The sequence below is a fragment of the Dendronephthya gigantea genome, unplaced genomic scaffold, assembly GCF_004324835.1.
Source record: "Dendronephthya gigantea isolate DGI-Jeju-01 unplaced genomic scaffold, DenGig_1.0 000291F, whole genome shotgun sequence".
Classification (NCBI taxonomy): Eukaryota; Metazoa; Cnidaria; class Anthozoa; order Malacalcyonacea; family Nephtheidae; genus Dendronephthya; species Dendronephthya gigantea.
In genome coordinates, this window is record NW_021163301.1 from 65,969 (window position 1) to 87,856 (window position 21,888).

Below are 21,888 nucleotides of genomic sequence, written 5' to 3' on the forward strand. Positions count from 1 at the left end.
TCCTCATAATCTATATGGTCACTCACCACTCACCATTGAACTGTAAACAAACGATTACATACAGTTCAATGTCACTCACACGTGTGACCAAAAGTGCTAGTAAAATTTAGCGATTTTTGATCGCGTATTTTCCACGACGGAAAATACGCGTAAAATTCGTCGATTTTTAAACTCTGATTTTCGGTTCTTGCACATGTGGGAGATTTTTTGACAACGTTTTACAACGTATAGTTTCGCTTATCTCATAGCGATATTATAATTCACAGTCATTGCGCTGTGATTTCTCTTCATGGAAGAAGCACAAGATGCAGACATAAATGGTATTGACAGGGAAAGTTTAGTCAAGGAGATAGAGTTAATTCGGCAAACGCTTGGGGGCGCATCGACTCGAGCAGGCACTAATAGCGAGTTTGCAAGTTATGAGGTGCGCGACAACCAGGGGGATTCCGACGAAGACGAACTAGGTACAAAAGTAAAGTTTTGTGTGTTAAACTTCGTTCTGCGCATTCACAACCTTTATTAATATACTCCAGTCCGATGTAATAATAGTACACAATGAAAGTACACCACAATTCTCCATGATGTTTTTGAACTATATATAATAAAAATAATAAAATACCATACGATACATGATACATCAGCCAGGTTACTAGTTATGGTGATGAGTTCGGTTGTTTTCGGTTGGTTTCGGGGAAATTGATTTTATTATCATATGTATCTAAAATTTTGGATTTGGGTAAAATGCTTCATAAGCATATATGACTTTTACTATTACTATTATGTTACCCAGAAGGCCAAAATTAAGTCATCCTTAATATTAATATTCAGTGGCCAGTTGTAAGCTATTGGCATTATTCCATTTAACATGCCTTCCAAGATAGACCAGGATGTAGCATGGTGGCTGCTTTAAATAACTTGTCATTAAATTTGGTTCAGCAGCTGCCTAATTAAGATATACAAGAAGAAATTGACACTTCCTTTTAAGGGCCAGGAAAGTTAGTATGCCATGATAAAAACTATTAGGTCCAGAATGTAAGATGTGTTCTTTTATGTTTTCAGCAGTTGCTAGATTACATTTGAAAACAGCTTGTTTATCTTTTTCATAGAAATTATCAAATCACAGGAATACATAGAAACTTCTGAAGAAACATATCAATCACAGGTAATTAAATGCATCATTAAAGGATAAGGCAATAAAAATGATCTTCGTCTATTTTAAAAGAATGTCATGAATATTTACAAAATTTGTTTAAGGATTTTTGTTAACTTTATTACATCTTAAGATATTTTCAAATGAGAAAATCTTCCATCTGCCATTTTGGATATGCATATTCTTGGCCGGATATGCATAACGTCATAAGCTGGGTGAAAATTCATTTTGTAACTTAAAGTTAACAATTCAGTGAAGTGATAGTTTCATGGTATTACAATTGCACATACATGCAAATTATAGCATTTAAATTGTCAGAGTTTTAAACTTAAAAGGGTAAACATGTAGTGATTAACAAGTAGTGGTTTTTATGAAATGTCAACCCTGCTTTTGACGTCACATAATTAGATCTCATTATAAAACAAGATGGCAGATATATCTCGATATCCGATGATCCCCAATATCTTGCGAAGTAAGGAAGATAAACAAATTTTGTAAAAATTAAGACTCTTAAGAAGCGTAATTGAATTTCTTTTTCGATAAAACAGAAATAATATTTATTGCCTATATAAGTGTATAATTTATATAATTCTGAAAATTCACTCCAGTCATTTATGCTAAATTTCTTTCTTAGCTTTTCCCTGTTGAAGTTATTTCATCTGAAAGTGAAGATGAGACTCTCAAAAGTACAACAAAGATCTACAAGACTGCAATCACTATTTCAGATGATTCTGACTTATCTGCAGATGAATACACTTGTTATGAGGTCTCTACAATAGTACCACTCAATGATTCAGTGGACGAATCTGAACATTACCTTAGTTCTGTACCTGAGAACTCACATTCCATCTCGGAAAATGTCCATGCTAGCAGAGCTCATAATATTCCAAGCATACAAATATCGCCAAATCCTGAACAATCTAATCCGTTTCTTGAGGAACAAAATAGTGGTGACTATCATTTGACTGAACTTCAGCCGGCTAAGGATGGCTGTCAATCTTCAGGGATTTTTCAGAGCCGTTTGGCATTTCTTCATCATGATTATGGAAATAGTCAGTCTTCTTTAGTCAGTTCAAAAGAAGCAGAAAATCTTGATAATGTTGGTGATGGTGCAAAAGAAATACATGTTTTAAGTGATGAGGAAGACTGTGAAGTGTTAAATGAACAACAACGATGTTTGAACCTGAATAGAAAGTATCAGGTATGTCACACAATACTGTTACGAGAGGTTAGCCCCCTTTTTTGGGGAATGTTTTGCATTAACCTGAATAAGACATGAAGTCATTGTGGGCATCTAGAGAAGAAGTCAATGTAGCATAAATTTTGCCAATAATTGTTTTACCTTATTCAATTATCTGTCAACCTGCCAATTGCTCTGCAAACTTTAATTATCTTGGTCAGAACATTAAGGCTATGCAATGCATTTGTGATTTTGAGACCAGGGCAGCCATGTGCATTTTAAGGTCATGACATATGTATGAGTTGCAAATTACGATATTTAATAGTTTGTTGCAATAAGTACAGTTTGTGGTGGATAAATCGACAAGTTTGATCATTGTTCTCTAATTTCAGACAATTATTGAAGCACAACTCAGGAAAATTGAGAAATTACTTGCAGAAAACAGAGAGAAACAAGTAAGTGAAATGATCTATGGTAACTGCTACACTTGAAATTAGATATTTAAAGATAATGGAAATTCTTATAAAATTTGCAGCTGACATGTTTTATAGTTAAATTTTGTCCTAAGCCAAGGTGTTTTGTAAACAAAAATTTTCTCAGAGAATGTTTTAAAAAAAGAAAAAAATTCTCTGTTTGATTTTCTGTTTATCCTCAAGACCATGCTCTTTATGCTACAGTGACAAATCATAGTGTATAAGACATAAAAAATTGTAGCCAAATATTTGGAAATATTTGGAGTGTAAAATTAGACTGGGGCCCTGGGCAACGAAATTTATTATGAAAAATTGTGTTTTACATGTAAGAATATCTAGCATCAAATGTGGTATAACAACTGCCTAAAATAGACAAAAACACTTCTCAACGTTTCGACCCGAGGGCCTTCATCAGGAGAGTTAGTATCATTTTTGATGCTAAGCTGTTTACTACGCTGCTCCCTGGTTATATTGGAATGTAAGAATATCATTTTATTTTCACTAAATTATCCGGATCTTTACAGTATTTTATTACACAAGATGACACTCCGGCTCTCTGAAATATTCTGGTTCCATCTGATAAAACCGTTTCGTAGATTTACTCTATATTGCAATCAGCTCATTTTAGATCTGGCATTTTAGGTTGGATTGGATCGGATGTCTTCTTCCTCATCAGCAAAAGCAGAAGAAACCGAACATAGCCATAGGAGTCTTTCCTCATATGCAAAGCCATATTTTAGAACACGCAAAGAGGTGATTATTGTTGTTGAACAGTATATATCAAATGGGCGAAGGCCTGTTTATATGCACCTTTATATACCACCATGCTGTTATATAGTCACCCGGCTAACGAAGTCACCGGTCTTGCGGAAACAAACAACTGAAACAAGAACTGTTCATGCATACATGGCATGCATTAGCTGGGTGGTCCTATCGCCAACTTGTACTGAGGTTTCGGAATGGACATAAAAATATCTTTTTTGTTTGAACACAAAAAATATCTAATTTTTTGTTAAGCTCTTGCCATATGATGTATCACAAATTTTAAGTGAATTAAGTCGTTGCATAACTGTATTTTAATTCGTCACTCAACACTGTAGGAAGGCTATAAATAGGAACTATGACGTCAGTTGCAAGTGCTTGATAATTTTTTTCACGACATCTTTAACCTTGTTTCCAAGAAATTTGCTCCACTGTTGCGAAATATTGGGTGCAGAGCGAATACCATGAGGATGAGGCTGCTGCATGTACACATCTTCCACTTATGCAACTAGAGGTGGTTTGCTTTTTGGCATTCGCTTTGCATTACCTGATATCAATCTGGATCTTCTGAAGGTGTAAGGGCTTGTTTCCAGTCAGGAAAATCATCCTCCGGGCCGGATCGTACAGTATGGTTTCTTTCCTTAAGACAATTAGTTTTTGCTGAGAACACAAGGATGAAAGAAACTTGTCTGTCCAATACGGTTCGGAGGATAGTTTTCCTGGCTGGAAACCAGCCTGAACAAACACGGAAATTAAATTGCAAGAATGGTAAAATGAATATGTGTTATTTTGTGTAGTGTCCTGAGGACAATGAAGATACCAAACTTCGAAAGAGTGTTGGTCAGCCGCATACATTTCAAACACCACCAAGACTATGTAATTGCTAAATTGTTACTAACCTTTCCCTTGCTCTAAAGACCGACTTATCAAATGATGGTTTCGTTCATGTTTCCAGGGTCACAGGAGGATAAAATTTTGCTGTCGGATGCTGTGAAGTCAGAGATATTACAGACCAAACAAATGCCTTTGTTAAGGAGGTACGGTTACCGTTAAAATTATCCCGAAATTACGTCACAGGGTTGAGGATTAGAGTCCAGCATTAAGATATATTCAACTACATGATGTGCTGCATGAAAATATTGTAAAGTGATTTAGATATTGCAAGTTTTTATCTGTATTTAACAATAAATTTAGGAACTGAAGATGATGATAAAGTAAGAAAATTATAGTGCCGTCCCCCGATTTATAGTTACTCAACCCTCTCTGTAAAATCCTTTACTAGCTGATAGTTTTAGCACATATAGAATTAAAGTAATTCCGAAAAATGAAAGCATAATACAAATTTTATTCTGTGTATTTCGAATCAAGATCGATTCATTTTCAGCAGAATGGTTTACGTTTACAAGATTTGCGTAACTTTGCGTAAGATTTGTACACGCTTTAAAGTTACGCCAATCTTTTAAACGTAAACCATTCTGCTGAAGATGAACCGATCTTGATTCGAAATATACAGAAGAAAATTTGTATTATGCTTTCATTTTTCGGAATTATATTAATTCCACTCTGTAAAGCCCCGCAAATTAACCCGGGTAAAGTGTAGGCATACTTAACCCAGGTTAGTTTCAACCCTGCTTTGAAGGTGGGTTCGCCCTGGATCGAACCCGGGTTAACACTGGTGTAAACAAACCCAGGGTTCGACCCGCGTGACCGATTACTGATACAGGGTCACAAACTAACGTGACCAAATCGTGTATATGTTTTGAGCGAAACAGATTCTCTATTAATAAATTTAGCTGTCGATTGGTGGGCCGAGATAATTATCATTCATTAATTTCGTCGGTCAAAATAACTGGCAGGGTATAAATTTATGACCGGTCGACAAGCATTTCCGACCATTGGTCATTGTCCGTTGATTGGCTGTTAGGTCCAATGTTGATGGATTCTTTCGGAAAATGCCGCAATTATTTGAACTCACTAAGACTTCTGATGTTTTAAATAGGCTTGAAGTCATCACTCCGAAATTATTAAAAACGAAAGAAGATCAAAAAGAGATTGAAGATCTAAGAAATGAAATAGAGCGCCTGAAGTACGTATTTGTACATTTCTTTCAAAGCTGTCATACAAAACCTCGAACGTCTTTCTTTTGTCGGGATCTAGAGCTCTTTCTATTGTTGACTTGGTACAAGATTTCACTGACACTATTGACTTCTGCGATATCTCAAATAAAGTGGTATGTTTATCTTGTGACAACGCAGCTCAATTTCTGTATACTGTAGACACCATATATGACATATACATTGACATTTGATATATTATATGATGTCCATATACATTGACATTTGATTTATTATATGACATTACATTGACATTTGATATATTATATGACATATACATTGACATTTGATTTATTATATGACATTACATTGACATTTGATATATTGTGTGACATATACATTGACATTTGATATACTATATGACATATACATTGACATTTGATATACTATATGACATATACATTGACATTTGATATATTGTGTGACATATACATTGACATTTGATATATTATATGACATATACATTGACATTTGATATATTGTGTGACATATACATTGACATTGATATATTATATGACATATACATTGACATTTGATATATTGTGTGACATATACATTGACATTTGATATATTATATGACATATACATTGACATTTGATATATTGTGTGACATATACATTGACATTTGATATTTATATGACATATACATTGACATTTGATATATTGTGTGACATATACATTGACATTTGATATATATATGACATATACATTGACATTTGATATATTGTGTGACATATACATTGACATTTGATATTTATATGACATATACATTGACATTTGATATATTGTGTGACATATACATTGACATTTGATATATTATATGACATATGCATTGACATTTGATATATTGTGTGACATATACATTGACATTTGATATATTATATGACATATACATTGACATTTGATATATTATATGACATATACATTGACATTTGATATATTGTGTGACATATACATTGACATTTGTTATATTATATGACATATACATCCGGTTTCATTGAACAATCCTACTATTTTCAGCTGCCTTTCCGAACACCGCATCAATGCCAAGTGTTTTGGTATAACGAGCTTCACCCTCTCTTAAACAAAGGCAAGTGGGAGAAAGAAGAGGATAAGTTGTTATTGCGATTAGCTGAGGAAAACAGCTGCGGTGGGAACTGGCACAAAATCGCTACTGAACTCAAGGTATATATGTTTCCCATTCATCTTCCGATGACTAGCGCCTCGTTTTATCGGAACGTTTTCCCCGGAAAAAGACGTTCATTTCGTTTCTTGCCTTGCAGAAATAATCTCCCTAATAGTACAACAGCGAGCATCATGAATGATTCTATTGTAGTTTTTTATATTGATTTTAAGAGTAACAGATCTGCAGCACAATGCCTGCATAGATATCAAAGAAGCTTGAATAAGAACTTCTTAAAAAGGTAAATTTATGGTAGAATAATTCAACCACTTAATTTGCTGATTAGTCTAAAGCGAAATTTCTCGCTGTTACTGTCTATCGTTTCTCCATAACCTTGGTTGCAAGTCAAGAGTTTGCTTTGGAGTTCGCTCACTTTCTCTTTAAAGTATAGAAAAGGCGTCATTCGACAGCTTGACTCCATGGAATACTCTCATCGCGATAAACAGGGCCGTAGCTAGACCCGCTTAGTGGGGGAGTGTATATTCATATATTCATGTTTATATACCGTAGGAACAATACCGTACAAAAGAAATCAATGGGGCATAAGATGAGTATATGAATATACACCCCCCCCCCCCAATTAAGCTTCTAGCTACGGCCCTGGCGATAAAGTATTTTCCGCCCGGTCCAATGGCGTGCTGAAGTTTGATTAATTAATGCCTGCTTTTGATCGCATTTAATTTTTGCGGTTTTATAGCAAGTGGGAGCCAGAAGACGATAAGAAATTGGTCGAAGCTGTTAACGCGTGTGGAGTTGGTCCTTGGGAGAAAGGTAATGTGCCATGCAATATATGATTTACATTTAAGGGTTTCGAGGGTGGTACAACAAGATGCACAAGCCACAAGAGTAGCTTTAGAACAATCTAATTAGTTAAAGAACTAAAGTATGATGTACCCATATCATCAGCTCATCGGCTTAAAAATAGAAACATTGGTAATTATACTAGCCTATATCCGTAATTATTTGCAATATTTGTAAGCAACAGTAGATCGTATTTTTTCTTCTAGTGTCCAGTTTTCTTGATGGTCGTACTGGTCCTCAATGCATGCATCGCTATATTAAATCTCTTGATCCTGAGATCAAGAAGGGAAAGTGGGAAAAAGAGGAGGATGACGTAAGTGGGAGATCAAATCCTGTTCGCATGCAAACACATGATATTTGGAATAAACTGATTTGCTACGTCTTGTGAGGTGTTGGCTTGGAATGCTTTAGAAACTACTCTTCCAAGAACCTCCATATTTCATGGTTTTCCGCAGGCTACCCTGCGGGAAGAGCTGTTTTAGCGAAACCCAGGTTCTGTTAACAGTGGACGAACAATAGCCGCGTTTGCCTTCAACCCCATCTTTCCCCCCCCCCTTTCTCTCTCTCTTCTTTTTATTGTTTCCTAAACGAAATATTACGATTAGGGCGATGCGATCGAGCATGTAACATACAGTTTTCCCTCACACCGTATACACGCAATACTGATCTAGACGACATGTTAAGTACGATTCAATGCTAAATGAGGGTCGGGGAATTGGGCATCTGTTTCAACACATTTGAATATTGCAGCCAAGGCATTCCTTGTTGATTCGTAAGTCCTCCCGCGTGTAGACTAATGTCTTGCAGTTTGTTTTAAGTTGATTAACTAGTCAGGAGTTGCGTCGGTACAATATTTACCAGTACCGGTGGGGTCCGAATCATTACGAAACACAAACGTGTTTTTTTAACAATGATATTTCTCCATTTTCTTCAGTTGCTACGTAAAGGAGTGGAGCTATATGGTTTTAACTGGTTCAAGTTTAAAAGTTTGCTACCAAGAAGGACAGATTCTCAAGTCCGGGAAAGGTCCGTCTTTTATTTCTCAATCTCATTTTTCGTCACTTGTAAATTTCCATTTGTTTCCGCATTCATCCAATGCCTTTTCAATACTTATTTTCCTATATGCCTTTTCAGATGGCAGGATGTTCTTGATCCCAATCTCCGTAAAGGCGCGTTCAGTAAAGAAGAAGACGAGAGATTAATTAAAGTTGTTGGAGAACAGAGCGTCGGTGAGTAATCTTCCATTGTACACTTCGAGACTGATACGGCCTGATCATCTATTTCCTGACCCCAACAGTCCCGTGAAAGCCACAAGAATTCAGCTAAATCCCCAAGAATCCTATGAAAACCTCATCCAACCAAGATCCTTACCACTAATTCTTACGAAATACGGGACACACTGAAAACTCTCTTACAAAACCGATTGGATTTTTAGGGCCTGTTTACATGAGCCCGGTTACCCGAGATTCAACGAAGCGTGAGATGATTTTGAGGTATTGAAATAAGCAAATAACATGATCCTGACAGTCGTATAATCACCACAACAATAGCATGTGCTTGTTTGGTGTCATAAAGGCTTATTTCAATACCTCAAACTCCTCTCACGCGTCGTTGAATCTCGGATAACCGGGCTCATGTAAACAGCCCCTTAAAGTCTAGAAAGTCACCCAACACTGTTGAAAGTGGACACTGACAGTATCTTACAGGGCGAGTAAAGTAGTCCAACGCTTGATAAATGTCAACGCTTTCAAATCTTAATTGTCTTCATGCTTCTTAATTTTGTAGGACTTCGGAATTGGTCAACAATTGCAAAACATATGCCAGGAAGGACTGACAATAAATGTCGAAGGCGGTGGTTTTCTCTGATGAAAGAAGATCCGAAGGTACAGTAGGGTGTACTTACTTATGCCTCCTGGCGTGTAGAGCAGCAACAAAAGCTCTCCACTCCCGTCTGTTTTGGGCCATTCTGGTCCAAATTGATCACAGGTCTGGTGGAGGGTTAGTCATTTCACTCTCGACTGTTCTACGTCAGGTGTTCTTGGGCCGACCACGTTTTCTTCTCCCTTCTGGAGTCCAATGAAGAGCTGTCTTTGTTATGTCATCAGCCTCTTTTCTTAAGATATGGCCAATCCACCTCCATCTCCTTCTCATTAGCATATCACATTAGGGGGTATTTGTAGTTTTTCGTGCTATTGACAACAATGGGGAAAAAATAGGACAAACAGCGTTTGTATAAAACCAAGTTGGAATGAAAATTCATCGCAGTTGATCATGTAAGCTTATGCTAAAAAACCTACAATCTCCATCAACTTCATTTTGTAAAATCTTCCACAAATCCGTAAAATTTCAGAGAGACATTTATGTCATCTCATCTCATCTCATCTCCGCAAGCAAATAGAATTTTGACGCGTATTCATTTGAGAGATGAATTAAAAAACGAAAAACTTATTAATTCGTCGAAATTTGATCATGCAATGACACATGCAATTTCCGGGTTAGCATTTATTTTCTAAACGTATGTTAAATGTTTACCTACGTTTATTTGCTCATCTCATGCACTGTTTTAGCCTTCCACACAGAGAAATTCACCTTAGCTCTTCCTGCATTGACAATAAAGATTTTTAAATGTTTTTCGGTACTGTGGAAGCCGCCACAGGTATACGAAAACATTGATTGCAGAATTAGCGCTGATTCCCACCATACTCCAAAAAAAACTTGAAGGAAGATCCATTGTGTAAGTTTTCTCTGACTTTGCTGCGGCCTTCAGAAAATAGATACTAGCTATGGTGTAAAATGGCAGAATGGTCACCGCGAGAACAAAGCAAGCAATTGCGATTGTAAAAAGAAAATCGTTTTCACTCTTGAGACGAAGCTTTAATCTCCTTTCCGTTACCTCGTTCATATCTTCTCGTCTTTGAAGTTCGTTGTTTTGTTTCCTAAGTGATATATAGGAGGCCATGTAGGTACCTTGTATTAGGATAAACAACAGCCATATGACTGCCAGAAAGGCTATTTCCACGGGAATGACGAGCTCTGTCATTATCCCCTTTATAACCAATCCAACACTCGGAATAACGCTGACTAGCCATGTACTTGCCATCCAGTAACGGCATACCGGTAAAGTAATGTTGATTCGATGCCAAAATGGAAAAGCCACCAAACAATATCGTTCAATCGCCAGGCTTAAATACAGGATAAACGCCAGAAAATGGAGCGTAGCCACGAGAGTATTCGCTATGTTAAGAACAACTCTAACGGTTGGTGTATATAAAAGAAATAGAGCACACGACAGCAGCAGGTCAACGACCGCAATATTAGAGATAAATAATGAAGATGGGAACTTTAGTAGTCTTAATGGATCCTTTATGTGTGCAAAGATTAAGAGAAGATTTCCAACAATACCTACAGCATTTGTTACTTGCACTGCTGGTATACCGTACATGGAAAATATCATAGGCGGGTTGAGATTTGTGTTGTTCATACTTGATAGCGACATTTCGCATGTCCAGAGTGTGGAAATTCACCTTTTTTGTCATACGACTAAACTGTATTAAGGTTTGTGTCATTCATAATTAATCGCCGATGATTACGTTGAATGAAGCTCAACGGTACACCGACGTTCGAGTCAATAATTAATGCGTCGACAGCAAGTTGACTACAAATTTAATGGACCTGCCAGCAGGAAATTTTAGTTGCAGTATTTTAATATCAAACATTTATCGATGATAGCTAGCCAATACCAGAATTCCCTGCTACTATAGAATCGTGCCTTGTGGCGGCATGGAGTGATGTTAGTATCTAATGCATATCCGTTACCTATATTATATGCTTATTTTTTGCTCATATTTACATGCATTTATTTTTTACTGTAGACAAAAGAGCACTTCATTAAACAGAAAATCATACGAGCTAAACTTGTAAATAATTTCTCTCGACGTCGTTCTGATAAACCGGAAATTGGACCAGAAGTGAGTATAATCGATAATCGATCATATGTATAGCATCCCAATATATGCTTCCCATTTTAAGGTTGCTAACATTTCATGCATGCATCGCATGCTTAACTCGCGTGTGTTTTTTGAGTTTATAATTTTTTATACCTCTTTTTTATTGTAGGATTTTGATATGTTTGACTTGTCCGAAACCGTAAGTAACTTCTGAAGATTGTAGAGGGTTGGTTTGACATGCATACTCGAAAACATTAAATGATTTACGGCACTGCTGCTTATCTCTATGACATTTCTCGTTATTTTGAGCGGAACAGATGCGCAGAACAAACAGACTTTATTTCATCTTTAAAAGCCAGACTTGCATGATGACGTTAACAAACAGCGACGAGCATTAGAGGAACGAGAAATACACGTGGTCACTGATAACGCCTATACTGAGATTTGGGATATGATTTTGTTTAGGAGGAAATCGAATCTCTTTCTCAACTTCCGAGCAAAGCAGAGGATGTAACTACTGATGAAGCGAACACAGACGCAGCATTTGATGATGTAACTAATCTTGATGCAACATCTGACCACTGCGCTAGCATTGCTTCTCAAGACGACACCACAAAAATAAAAAGAAAGGAGAAAGAAGCGAAAGAGAACTCCACTCCTACGTCGCCAATGAAGAATAGGGGAAAGAAACGCAAGAAAGTATCTGGTGGTGCCTACACAAATATTCAGGTTTGAAGTTTAAATATTCCTAAAAAGCATTGAGGCCTATTGAGACCAAGGGCCTATATTTTTATGGTATAAAAACATGTAGGTAATTAAAAATTTTTTTGCCTCAGTGAGGAACCTCGATGTGTATACATGCATGCACGGGTACTTATATATTATAATTGTTCTTGCATACTGAAACGTTCTTCACTCGGCAAACAAGCCCCCAAAATACGATGCGTATTGTATCTGTCAAAAAAGGGGAAAATTTTGAAGAGATTTGGATAAAATAATGTCGGAATTTTTAGAATTTTTTAAACTTTATCGACAATTTGTGTATTATGTGCGTATCCTTAGATGTGAATTCATTCATTGTCAATTGTAAAAAAGGGTCGCTTTTTACGCTTTTTGCAGGTAAAAAGTGCAGGTACTTCCAAAACCCCCGATGTTATAAGTTCAGATGAACCAGAAAGCAAGGAACCTGGCAGAACGACCAGAAAGAGACCTCCTACTACGTCTATGCCTTTAAAATCAAGGGCAAGGAAAGAATTTTCACAATCTCCTAGTAAACCTCGGACAGAACCTCCCAGCAAGATGACAAACAAATGTAAACTAACCGCCCCAAATCCATCAGTCGTATTACAGGCGTCTTCCTTGCCAAATGCAATACCAATATCACATTTGACACAATTTTCAGTACTCCTACAGGTAAGTCCCAACTTATAGTATACATGTATATCTATATCAAGCTTGGCCCGTATGCACATGACTTAAAACCCTCAAATCAAATGCTTTTTGCAAACACTTAAAGTTCGCCGTAAATGCGTTACCTCGATCGAAACTCTCCATTGTTAGTTTGAAAACCACCGTATTCTTATATTAAAGTTCAACATTCGTTTTAATATATTATTCACATTTTGTATACAAATAACTAATATCTTTATAGTTATTTTTTTATTGCATGTATTAACTTTGTTAACACATGCACGGCCATCTGAAAATCAACCATTTTTACTTTGCATGTGTTTTTTAATTTTTTTAATTTTACCATATTGAATGTATGTTTGTAGGTGTTTATCTTACTGGTTGAAATGGTACCGTGTATAAATTTTGTAAATGAATAAATAAATCCCCGTAAATGTAGAATCTTAGTAAAGGTATTTAATTTTCATTGTGATTATAACATCAAATTTTTTTGTTCAAGGCATTTAGTGTTGATGTATCTGGAGCGCTCAAGAATGTTAACGCAAACAAAGGAGAAAAATCCTCTCAAACGAACTCGGAGTCTCCTAGTGTGACATCTCTTGGCCAACCTATTCTAACAACAACGATAACTGATAACGACAATGCCGATAAACAAATGCTCAAAACTAATACTGAAGTAGAAACAAACAACAACACAGTTACTCTTAGAACAGTTACGCCCAGTCCTGTTGTCAGCGCAACGACACCTTCGTCAACAGCGCAACGTGCTACCTCTATAACAAAACAAGGTCAAGGAAACGCGAACGGTAGAAATAAACAAGAAGCAGTTCGTAGTGATGAGGAAAACAATGATGGGGCAAATACTTCAGGCAGTTCAAAATCATCTGTCGCAAACACTCCTTCTTGTAAAGGTACTAAAAAAGGCGATGATTCTTTTGACGAAAATGCCTCTAGGAGAAGACGTAAAAGAACACGAGATAATCCTTCCGATGCAGAAAAACAGAAAAGGTTAAATTTTGAATTAGCTGAACAAGTAGATGGTTTGTCGGGGGTTAGTGACGTTCTCTCTGATTCACAGCATGGATTGATTTCTACAAGACCTAGAAGAGCATGCAAGAGAGAGTATTCGGAGTCCCCTGGTCAATCGCGAAAGAACAAAAATAATCGAATGAAAGGAGTAGTGGGACGACGCCTGAATCTACAGTTGAAAAGAACGAACAAGGACGCCCAGAGGACGTTGATGGTGAAACTTCACCAAGACAATCTAAACGGAGCCAGCGAAAAATGGATTCCAGTTCAACGCCGGATGTTACAACCGAAAATCGTGCAGAACCCATTCCTAATGTCGCCAAAACTACTTCAGCTACTGCAAAACCTATTTCTGCTATTGTAGAAACTACTCCTGCTGCTAGAGAACCTACTTCTGCCATCAAACAAACTACGTCCGCTACTTCAGAATCTACTTCATCTTTAAACACAATTACTAAAAATGTGGTCGTAAGTCCAAGTAGTGTTTCTAGCGTGGGTATGAATAGCCCATATCTTCAGGTTAGAAGAATTATCATGGATACTGATACACAATCACCTCGAGTACCGGCCATTCCACCTCTACCCCCTACTGCTGCCACTTTAAATGCTTTTAAGACACTACTGACATTGAGAAAAGATCTGCAATCGCAGACTAATCGTCTAGAAGTCACTCAACATGATCAAAACCAGCAGACATCGGATCAAAATGCATCGGCATCGTCGGACAAAAATCATTTATCGGACCATTTGTTGCTCGTGTCAGACACGAAACAAACACCGCACGTGCAAGTTCGTAATTCAGTGCCATATCAAATACTTTTAAATAGATTTAAAGGACTTTTTATGTGGCCTGGATTTTTGTCGATCGTCAACCCAACATTTGTGAAGCCGAGTCAAAGTCAAACACTAAGTGGAACTAATGCTAGTAAAAGTAAAAGAAGGAAAACATGGAGCAGACGTCAGACTCGGTAGTTATATTTTGTACAACTTATTAGTATAAGTTACAAAACACAGTGTATGTACATTGTTCATTCAGTGCTCTGCTATGCAGTTTCCAATTTTTTTCTCATTCTCAGTTAAAACCTATATCGTTGCGTGAATGCGCGTTTCGATCTTGTGAAGTAATTCTTTCGTTGATTCAGCTATAATGAGTTATTAATTAACTTCATAAATATGTTGGAAAGTTTTGGATTAACCAAAGTTTATGACTATCATTCGAAATTTTATGTCTAGACTCTATGGATACTCTTGGGTTATTGCATTTGCTTGTTGGCCCTCCCAGCGTCCAACAAATTTTTGTTTTCATCAGGCTTTTAATCGATTTTTGTCGTGAACGTTCTTTAAAATCCTCTATTGTTTTTGCGAGTCCGAGTAAAAGAATCCCTAAGCAATGATCTTTTGGCTTTATCTGTTTGAGTTTACAGTACTCAGTAGCGTTAAGGAGCTGTTTGTAGAATACATGTGGGGTTTCTATAAAACAAAACACGCACATGCTATTGTTGGAATGAACAACATCACTGCCTGGCGGTAGCTATATATACTCATTTCAATACCTGAAAGTCAGTATCATGTGTCAAAGTGATGTGATATGATTATGGACTAAATTTATTGCCCAAACCATATCCATCCCACAAACCATCAATGGAGAGTGGAGACAAGAATCACCAAAGTGAGACTATATAAATTTAAAGGTGAATTCAGATCTTGAAATGCTTACATATATAATTGCTTACACCTGTTTAGGAAGATAAATAATAAACTTGCGATATGTCTATGGCGTATTTCTCCAACGCAAGAAAGGCCAACGTGAGGCCCCTCCGCCAGCGAGACTCGTTGCAATCCGCTGTATCACCTTTCTTGACGTTAATACTTGTGCTACTGTTGGCATCTTAATTTGTTTGAAGCTTAGGCCCGTTTCAGACTTCGAACTTTTCATGTGCCCAATCGAAGCAAATGAACTTATAAACAAAGACCTTAGTTCATTTGCATTAGGTTCGGCGCATGAAAAGTTCGACGTCTGAAACAGGCCGAAATCAACACAATAGTTACGAAAACAAGGTTGAGAGATGTTCATGTTACGTCCTCATCCAGCTACCTAATATAGTAATTAATACACTTTATTTAAACATAATTTATTATAAATAGAAAAATAGAATCCCGCTATAACATAGGCGGTGGCAGTTCCAGGGTAAGAAAAATTCTGGATCAAAATTCAAGATTCTGATAGAAAAATCAATAATCCCTGACTTTTTCTAGTTCAACACACCAATTCCCCTTGTCATAATAGCTGCGAACGATAGAGACATTTCCAATTTTACTGCACTCATCTGTCAACTCGTGTTCTTTAAAAACGTGGTAAAATCTCTGAAATACTTTTCTCTCAACTGCAGAATTCGCTTTTCGATCACCCTTCTCATCCGCAGCCCTATCTGATGTGCAAGACGATTCTTTGCTATTTTTCGAAGAATTCTTATTCCCATGATAATGCCATGGGATTAATAGATCTTGCTGTTCGAACATGTTTCTTGATGCGTTTACTTTCAGTTTTAGTAAATTTTCTTCAGATGTTGGGTTATTTGATACACATTCTTGTTCTCTTCTTCGGGTTTCCCCGTCGCCACAAGATGATGTTTCAACTGCAGTGCTTGGGCAGTTAGAGTTTCTAATTGATATTACCGATGAAGGATAAGGTATTTCTGACGCGTCGTTTGGACAAGACTTGTCAATTTCGTGTCTTGACGTGCAGATAGATTTTGATATACTGAATGCATCTTCGCTATCAAAGTTTACACGATGTCTATCTTTATAAACTGTACGTTGATAATTATCTAACATATCTGACGGTTTATTTGAAGGGCTATTACTTATAACAGAATATGTCCCGCCAGTAGTTTGCACACTGGGGTTGATCCCTTCGGATGCGACTTCAGAACTTCGAGGCTGTTCCAATCCTTGTCCATCATCTCCAGCTGGGGTGTATGCTTTTTCGTCAATCGAGGTGGACGTTCCCGAATGAGGGCGTTCCCCCCGATTTCCTCTTTTCCCAAGGCTCTGTTCTAAGGCCCAAACAGAAATCAATATACGACCACCAGGCCTAATGATTCGTGCAAGTTCTTTAATGGCAGCCAGGCGACGGGTTATGGTGGAAAGATGATGAATGACAGCGATGCATATACATACATCAAAAGTATCGGATCTGAAAGGAATAGTGCAAATCTCTCAATTTAAAGAGACACAATGCATGTAGTTAGACGAGAATAGAATATGTCGATCGAGCTTTGACGGGAATATTTTAAAGTGAAAAAACTTCCTGCACAACAGCAGCGCTATTGTACATTATTTTAGAACACATTAATTAGTTCTTAGACTTAGTTAAGTATTTAATTAGTTAATTATTAGATTTATTAGTTCAAGCATGATTTTAACCAAGACCATGATAGACTCGTTTTTCTTCGAACATTTTTCACAATTAAAACACTGCTGAATGTTGAGACTGTTGACTACAGGCAACGCGTGAATTTCTTTACTTTTACTTCGTAGCCTAAATACCCAATCATAAGAATATATCACAGAATTTAATTACCTATAAGGCAGGGATAAAATATCACAAACAACGACGTGATAGCCTCGTTCTCTGCAAATTGCCGCGAGATTTTGACTGCGATCTGAACCGAACATCAACAGCTGATCATTAATACCAAGATATTTACCATTTCCACACCCCACATCCGCCACAATTGAACCGCGTGGTTGTTTGTTCAAGAACTCGGCAATTTTCGGCCATGGGCTGTGACGAGTACCACTAAAGTGCTCCGCTATATTTTCATAAACGTTGTGAACATGTGCTTTTTCTAAATTCACAGCGTCTTCTTCTGACTGCGGGAGCACATTCTCTCTACCATTCTTATTCGACTGACGACCAAAATCCTGTGAATCGCAGCTGGAAGGGTATTTACAATCGCAAGGAGTGCGTCTCACTTTGCGGAAAGTCAGCGATAATCTAACCTCCCGAGGAAGAAGTGTCACTGCATTGGATGGGTGTTGGGTGCTTGAGAGTAAATGCCCAGTATTGGAGTCTTTTTCATTGGACGATTGGTGAGTAGTGAAAAGCGAATCCCCTGTACTGGAGTTTTCATTAGTTGATTGTTGACTAGAGGAAAATGAATCCCAAGTTCTGCTGTTTTTATTAGATATTAGGTCATCTTCGTTCACGATATCGTACTTGCGAGGGGTTATTCTAACAAACATGTTATTCACTGTTAGAGCGAATGGAATAGGTACATGAAAATAGTGGTCCAATCTGAACATAATCTTATTTGAACCATACAGTAATACCGAGAGGCAATTGTTTTTTAAGGTTTGACTTTTGCACAACGCCTTACCCATGTGTCCATTCATATCTACATTCTCCTGTCATTATAAGAACACTTCGTCTTGGTAGTAAAATAGAAACATGGCGTCCATCTGGATGACGAAAATCCATTGCAACCTGGAGGCATAATATAATGAATAAGCAAATATTCATCTTTTCAATGTATGCTTTGGAGTGCTGGCAAAAATGTTGAGGATTTTGCAGAAGCAGGCCTCAGTGTTTTGAGGACCTCAGTGTTATGCAAATTATTATATTATACAATTAAGATATTGACTGGTTTTGGAATTACTTTACCTTTGCACCAAGGCTAAGACAAGTGATGCCATCTTCAAAGGCAGAATGAGTGTCAACATGAGGAGGAATTCCTATATGTATATTATGTACAATTCAATGTGAATTTTTTCAACAAAACAGTGCTATTATGCCATGGGTAAGTAGAACAAAAACATGCCCTGATAAGTATATATATCTCTTTATCTACCAGATCTATCGCTTTATCTAATTTACAATTAATTTTTTTGGTAAATTATCTAATTCATCTAATTTACAAACCAATTCTTCAGCTGTATTTACTTAAACAAACCATAATAGAGGTACACATCAGTACCTTGCCCAGGTTTATACTCATTAATTGTAAGTTGATCTGGTTCATGCTTCACACAATCAAGTGAAACAAGCTTTTTCACAACCAATGAACATTCACTTGGTATTCCATCAGGTAATGGCTTGTCTTTGTCCACATTATTTGAACCATACAAAAATTCATACCATAATGTTTTACATATCTATGCTTCAACTGTTGTTCAGCTAAAATTATGGAAAATATAGTATTAGAGAGTCTGTAATCAGTGTAATGAGGTAAAGGTACTGCTAATCTGTCTTGATCTATGCAGGCAACAAAGTAAAAACTCATTTATACCTGTTACACCTACTACGCTTGTGTCCTCCTCACAACTAAAGAAACGCTGCAGCAGTTCAAGCTCTTGGAGTTCATTAATAAATTCTTCAATGAGAATCATTCCCGCAGGGTAGTCCTTATTTGACAAACACAATTCCATATGGGGTCTTTTCTTCAAATATGCCAAGTAAAAATTCCTAAAAATGTTTTGATTAAAGCATAGCTTTTGACCGTTTAGGCTTGCCATTGCTTCCTCAGCACTTGAAGAATTACAAAACAAGACGTAGCTAAATGATTTCCCTGGAAGCATAATTATATCGTCTAATTTTCCATATTTCTTAAAGACATTGACTAGATCCTGTCTTTCCACTCCGCACATTAACCCGCCATTCTTTACCAACAAATATGCTGTTGGAACGTCAGATATCTCCCCTACTTCCTTTTCTCTATTCTTAAGTGTGTGAAGGGCTTTATTCTGTTTTTTTACCATTTTTCTTTGAGCTTTTGTGAGTTTAATTTCCATAGATAACCCCAATGCACGATCTTTCCGCTCTCTTTCCGACGCCATCTTTAATCTCGACCGTCAGTCGCACTCAGTGCACTCACGTGGCCAAATATACTCGTTCCTAACTGTTCCGTAATGCCCCAAATTTATTTGAAAGTTGGACCAAAAATGACTTTATTAAAAATTTAAAATTAATCTAAAATAAAATATTTCTAAGCCACAATAAAACGCTTTTCAAACATTATTTCAAAATGGCAACTCTCGGCCACCATATTTTTTTTTTTTCACGTGGCCGAGAACTGCCAATTGCCAAATATACTTGTTTCTTACTGTTCCGTAATGTCTCGAAATTCATTTAAAAGCGTTTAAGTTGTACTAAAAATAACTTGAAAATTTAAAATTAATCTGAAACAAAATATTTCTAATCCACAATAAAACGCTTTTCAAACATTATTTCGAAATGGCAGCTCTCGGCCACCATATTCACGTTGCCAAGTATACTTGTTGCTAACTGTTCCGTAATGCCCCAAATTAATTTGGAAGCGTTTAAGTTGCACTAAAATGACTTTAAAATTTAAAATCAATGTGAAATAAAATATTTCTCATCCACAATAAAACGTTTTTCAAAAATTAATTGGCAGCTCTCGGCCACCATATTTTCAATCTTTTCATGTGGCCGAGAACTGCCAATTGCCAAATATACTTGTTCCTTACTGTTCCATAATGCCCCAAATTAATTTGAAAGCGTTTAAGTTGCATTAAATATGAATAATTGAAATAAAATAAAATAAAATATTTATAATCCACAATAAAACGCTTTTCAAACATTATTTCAAAGTGGCAGCTTTCGGCCACCATATTTGTTGCAGTGTTCCTTACTGTTCCGTAATGCCCCAAATTAAATCGGCTTCAAAAACGTACTTAAAATTGACTAAAAAATTTAAAAAAATGAAAAGCAAAAAATAAAAAAAAATTGAAAAGCATCTGTCTCCTAAAAAGACTGAAAATTAAGTCGGGATATAGACTAAACTTCACTTAGATTGATTTTTTTCAATTTTAGAATATATTTTTCTCATCTTTTAGATAAATGAAATTTATTTGTCATTGGCGCTATATGGCGATACAGTAGCCCAAGAAAATCACCCTGTCAAATTTTCGTGAAAAAAAATTAAGGTACGTAAATATGAGTTTTTTAAAAGCGGGAAATTGTTTGATTTTTTTCCGTCTGACTTTCTTCATTTTCAGGCGTTTTAGAAGACACGTTTTTTAAAACTTTTTTACTTGTGCTTTTCTTTTAATTTTCAGGTACTTTTTAACACGATAATTTTTCTTTTGGTTTTTTTATTTCAAATTTTTTTTCAATTTACAGTCTTTCACAAAGTCCGAGAAGTCTTTTCACTGTTTTACACATTCCAAATCACACCGAGATTTTTCAGGCTAATTTTGTTGCATTGCCAGGAGTTGAAACGTTTGTCCTCGGATTGAGAGACGAACGTCTTAACCACTAGACCATCGCGTCATTTGTCGAAAGTTATTGTTCTCTATTTGACCTAATCCTTTCGATGAATTTTAAATTAAATATAATTTCGGTTGGAAAAATCGAACCTTTCCCATGCAGGATTCGAACCTACCCTTACAACCTGGTAGGCCGAAGCCTTAACCACTGCGCTACCTCAATAAGGCAACAACCAATCCTATGGCCCAGTGGTTAAGGCTACGGCCTACCAGGTTGTAAGGGTAGGTTCGAATCCTGCATGGGAAAGGTTCGATTTTTCCCACCGAAATTACTATTTAATTTAAAATTCATCGAAAGGATTAGGTCAAATAGAGAACAATAGCTTTCGACAAATGACGCGATGGTCTAGTGGTTAAGACGTTCGTCTCTCAATCCGAGGACAAACGTTTCAACTCCTGGCAATGCAACAAAATTAGCCTGAAAAATCTCGGTGTGATTTGGAATGTTTAAAACAGTTAAAAGACTTTTCGGCCTTTGCGAAAGACTGTGAATTGAAAAAAATTTGAAATAAAAAAACCAAAAGAAAAATTATGGTGTTAAAAAGTACC

At 36.7% G+C, this 21,888-nt stretch overlaps 1 protein-coding gene and 1 pseudogene across 1 annotated transcript; one reads left to right on the plus strand and one right to left on the minus strand.

The window, feature by feature from the left end:
- The first annotated feature begins 188 nt into the window (after positions 1–188).
- LOC114541441 (myb-like protein L) lies at positions 189–15,164 on the plus strand. The gene is made up of 21 exons (XM_028561363.1): positions 189–464; positions 1,107–1,162; positions 1,785–2,351; positions 2,723–2,785; positions 3,446–3,556; positions 4,363–4,441; positions 4,521–4,602; positions 5,565–5,651; positions 5,723–5,795; positions 6,700–6,864; positions 7,036–7,103; positions 7,560–7,633; positions 7,870–7,976; positions 8,598–8,689; positions 8,798–8,892; positions 9,449–9,546; positions 11,536–11,631; positions 11,780–11,809; positions 12,076–12,339; positions 12,730–13,023; positions 13,520–15,164. Exons 1-21 carry the CDS (start codon positions 290–292, stop codon positions 14,411–14,413), a joined length of 3,570 nt encoding a protein of 1,189 aa, XP_028417164.1. The 5' UTR covers positions 189–289; the 3' UTR covers positions 14,414–15,164.
- Positions 15,165–15,576: 412 nt separating this feature from the next.
- LOC114541443 lies at positions 15,577–19,883 on the minus strand (annotated as a pseudogene).
- Between the last annotated feature and the right edge of the window lie 2,005 nt (positions 19,884–21,888).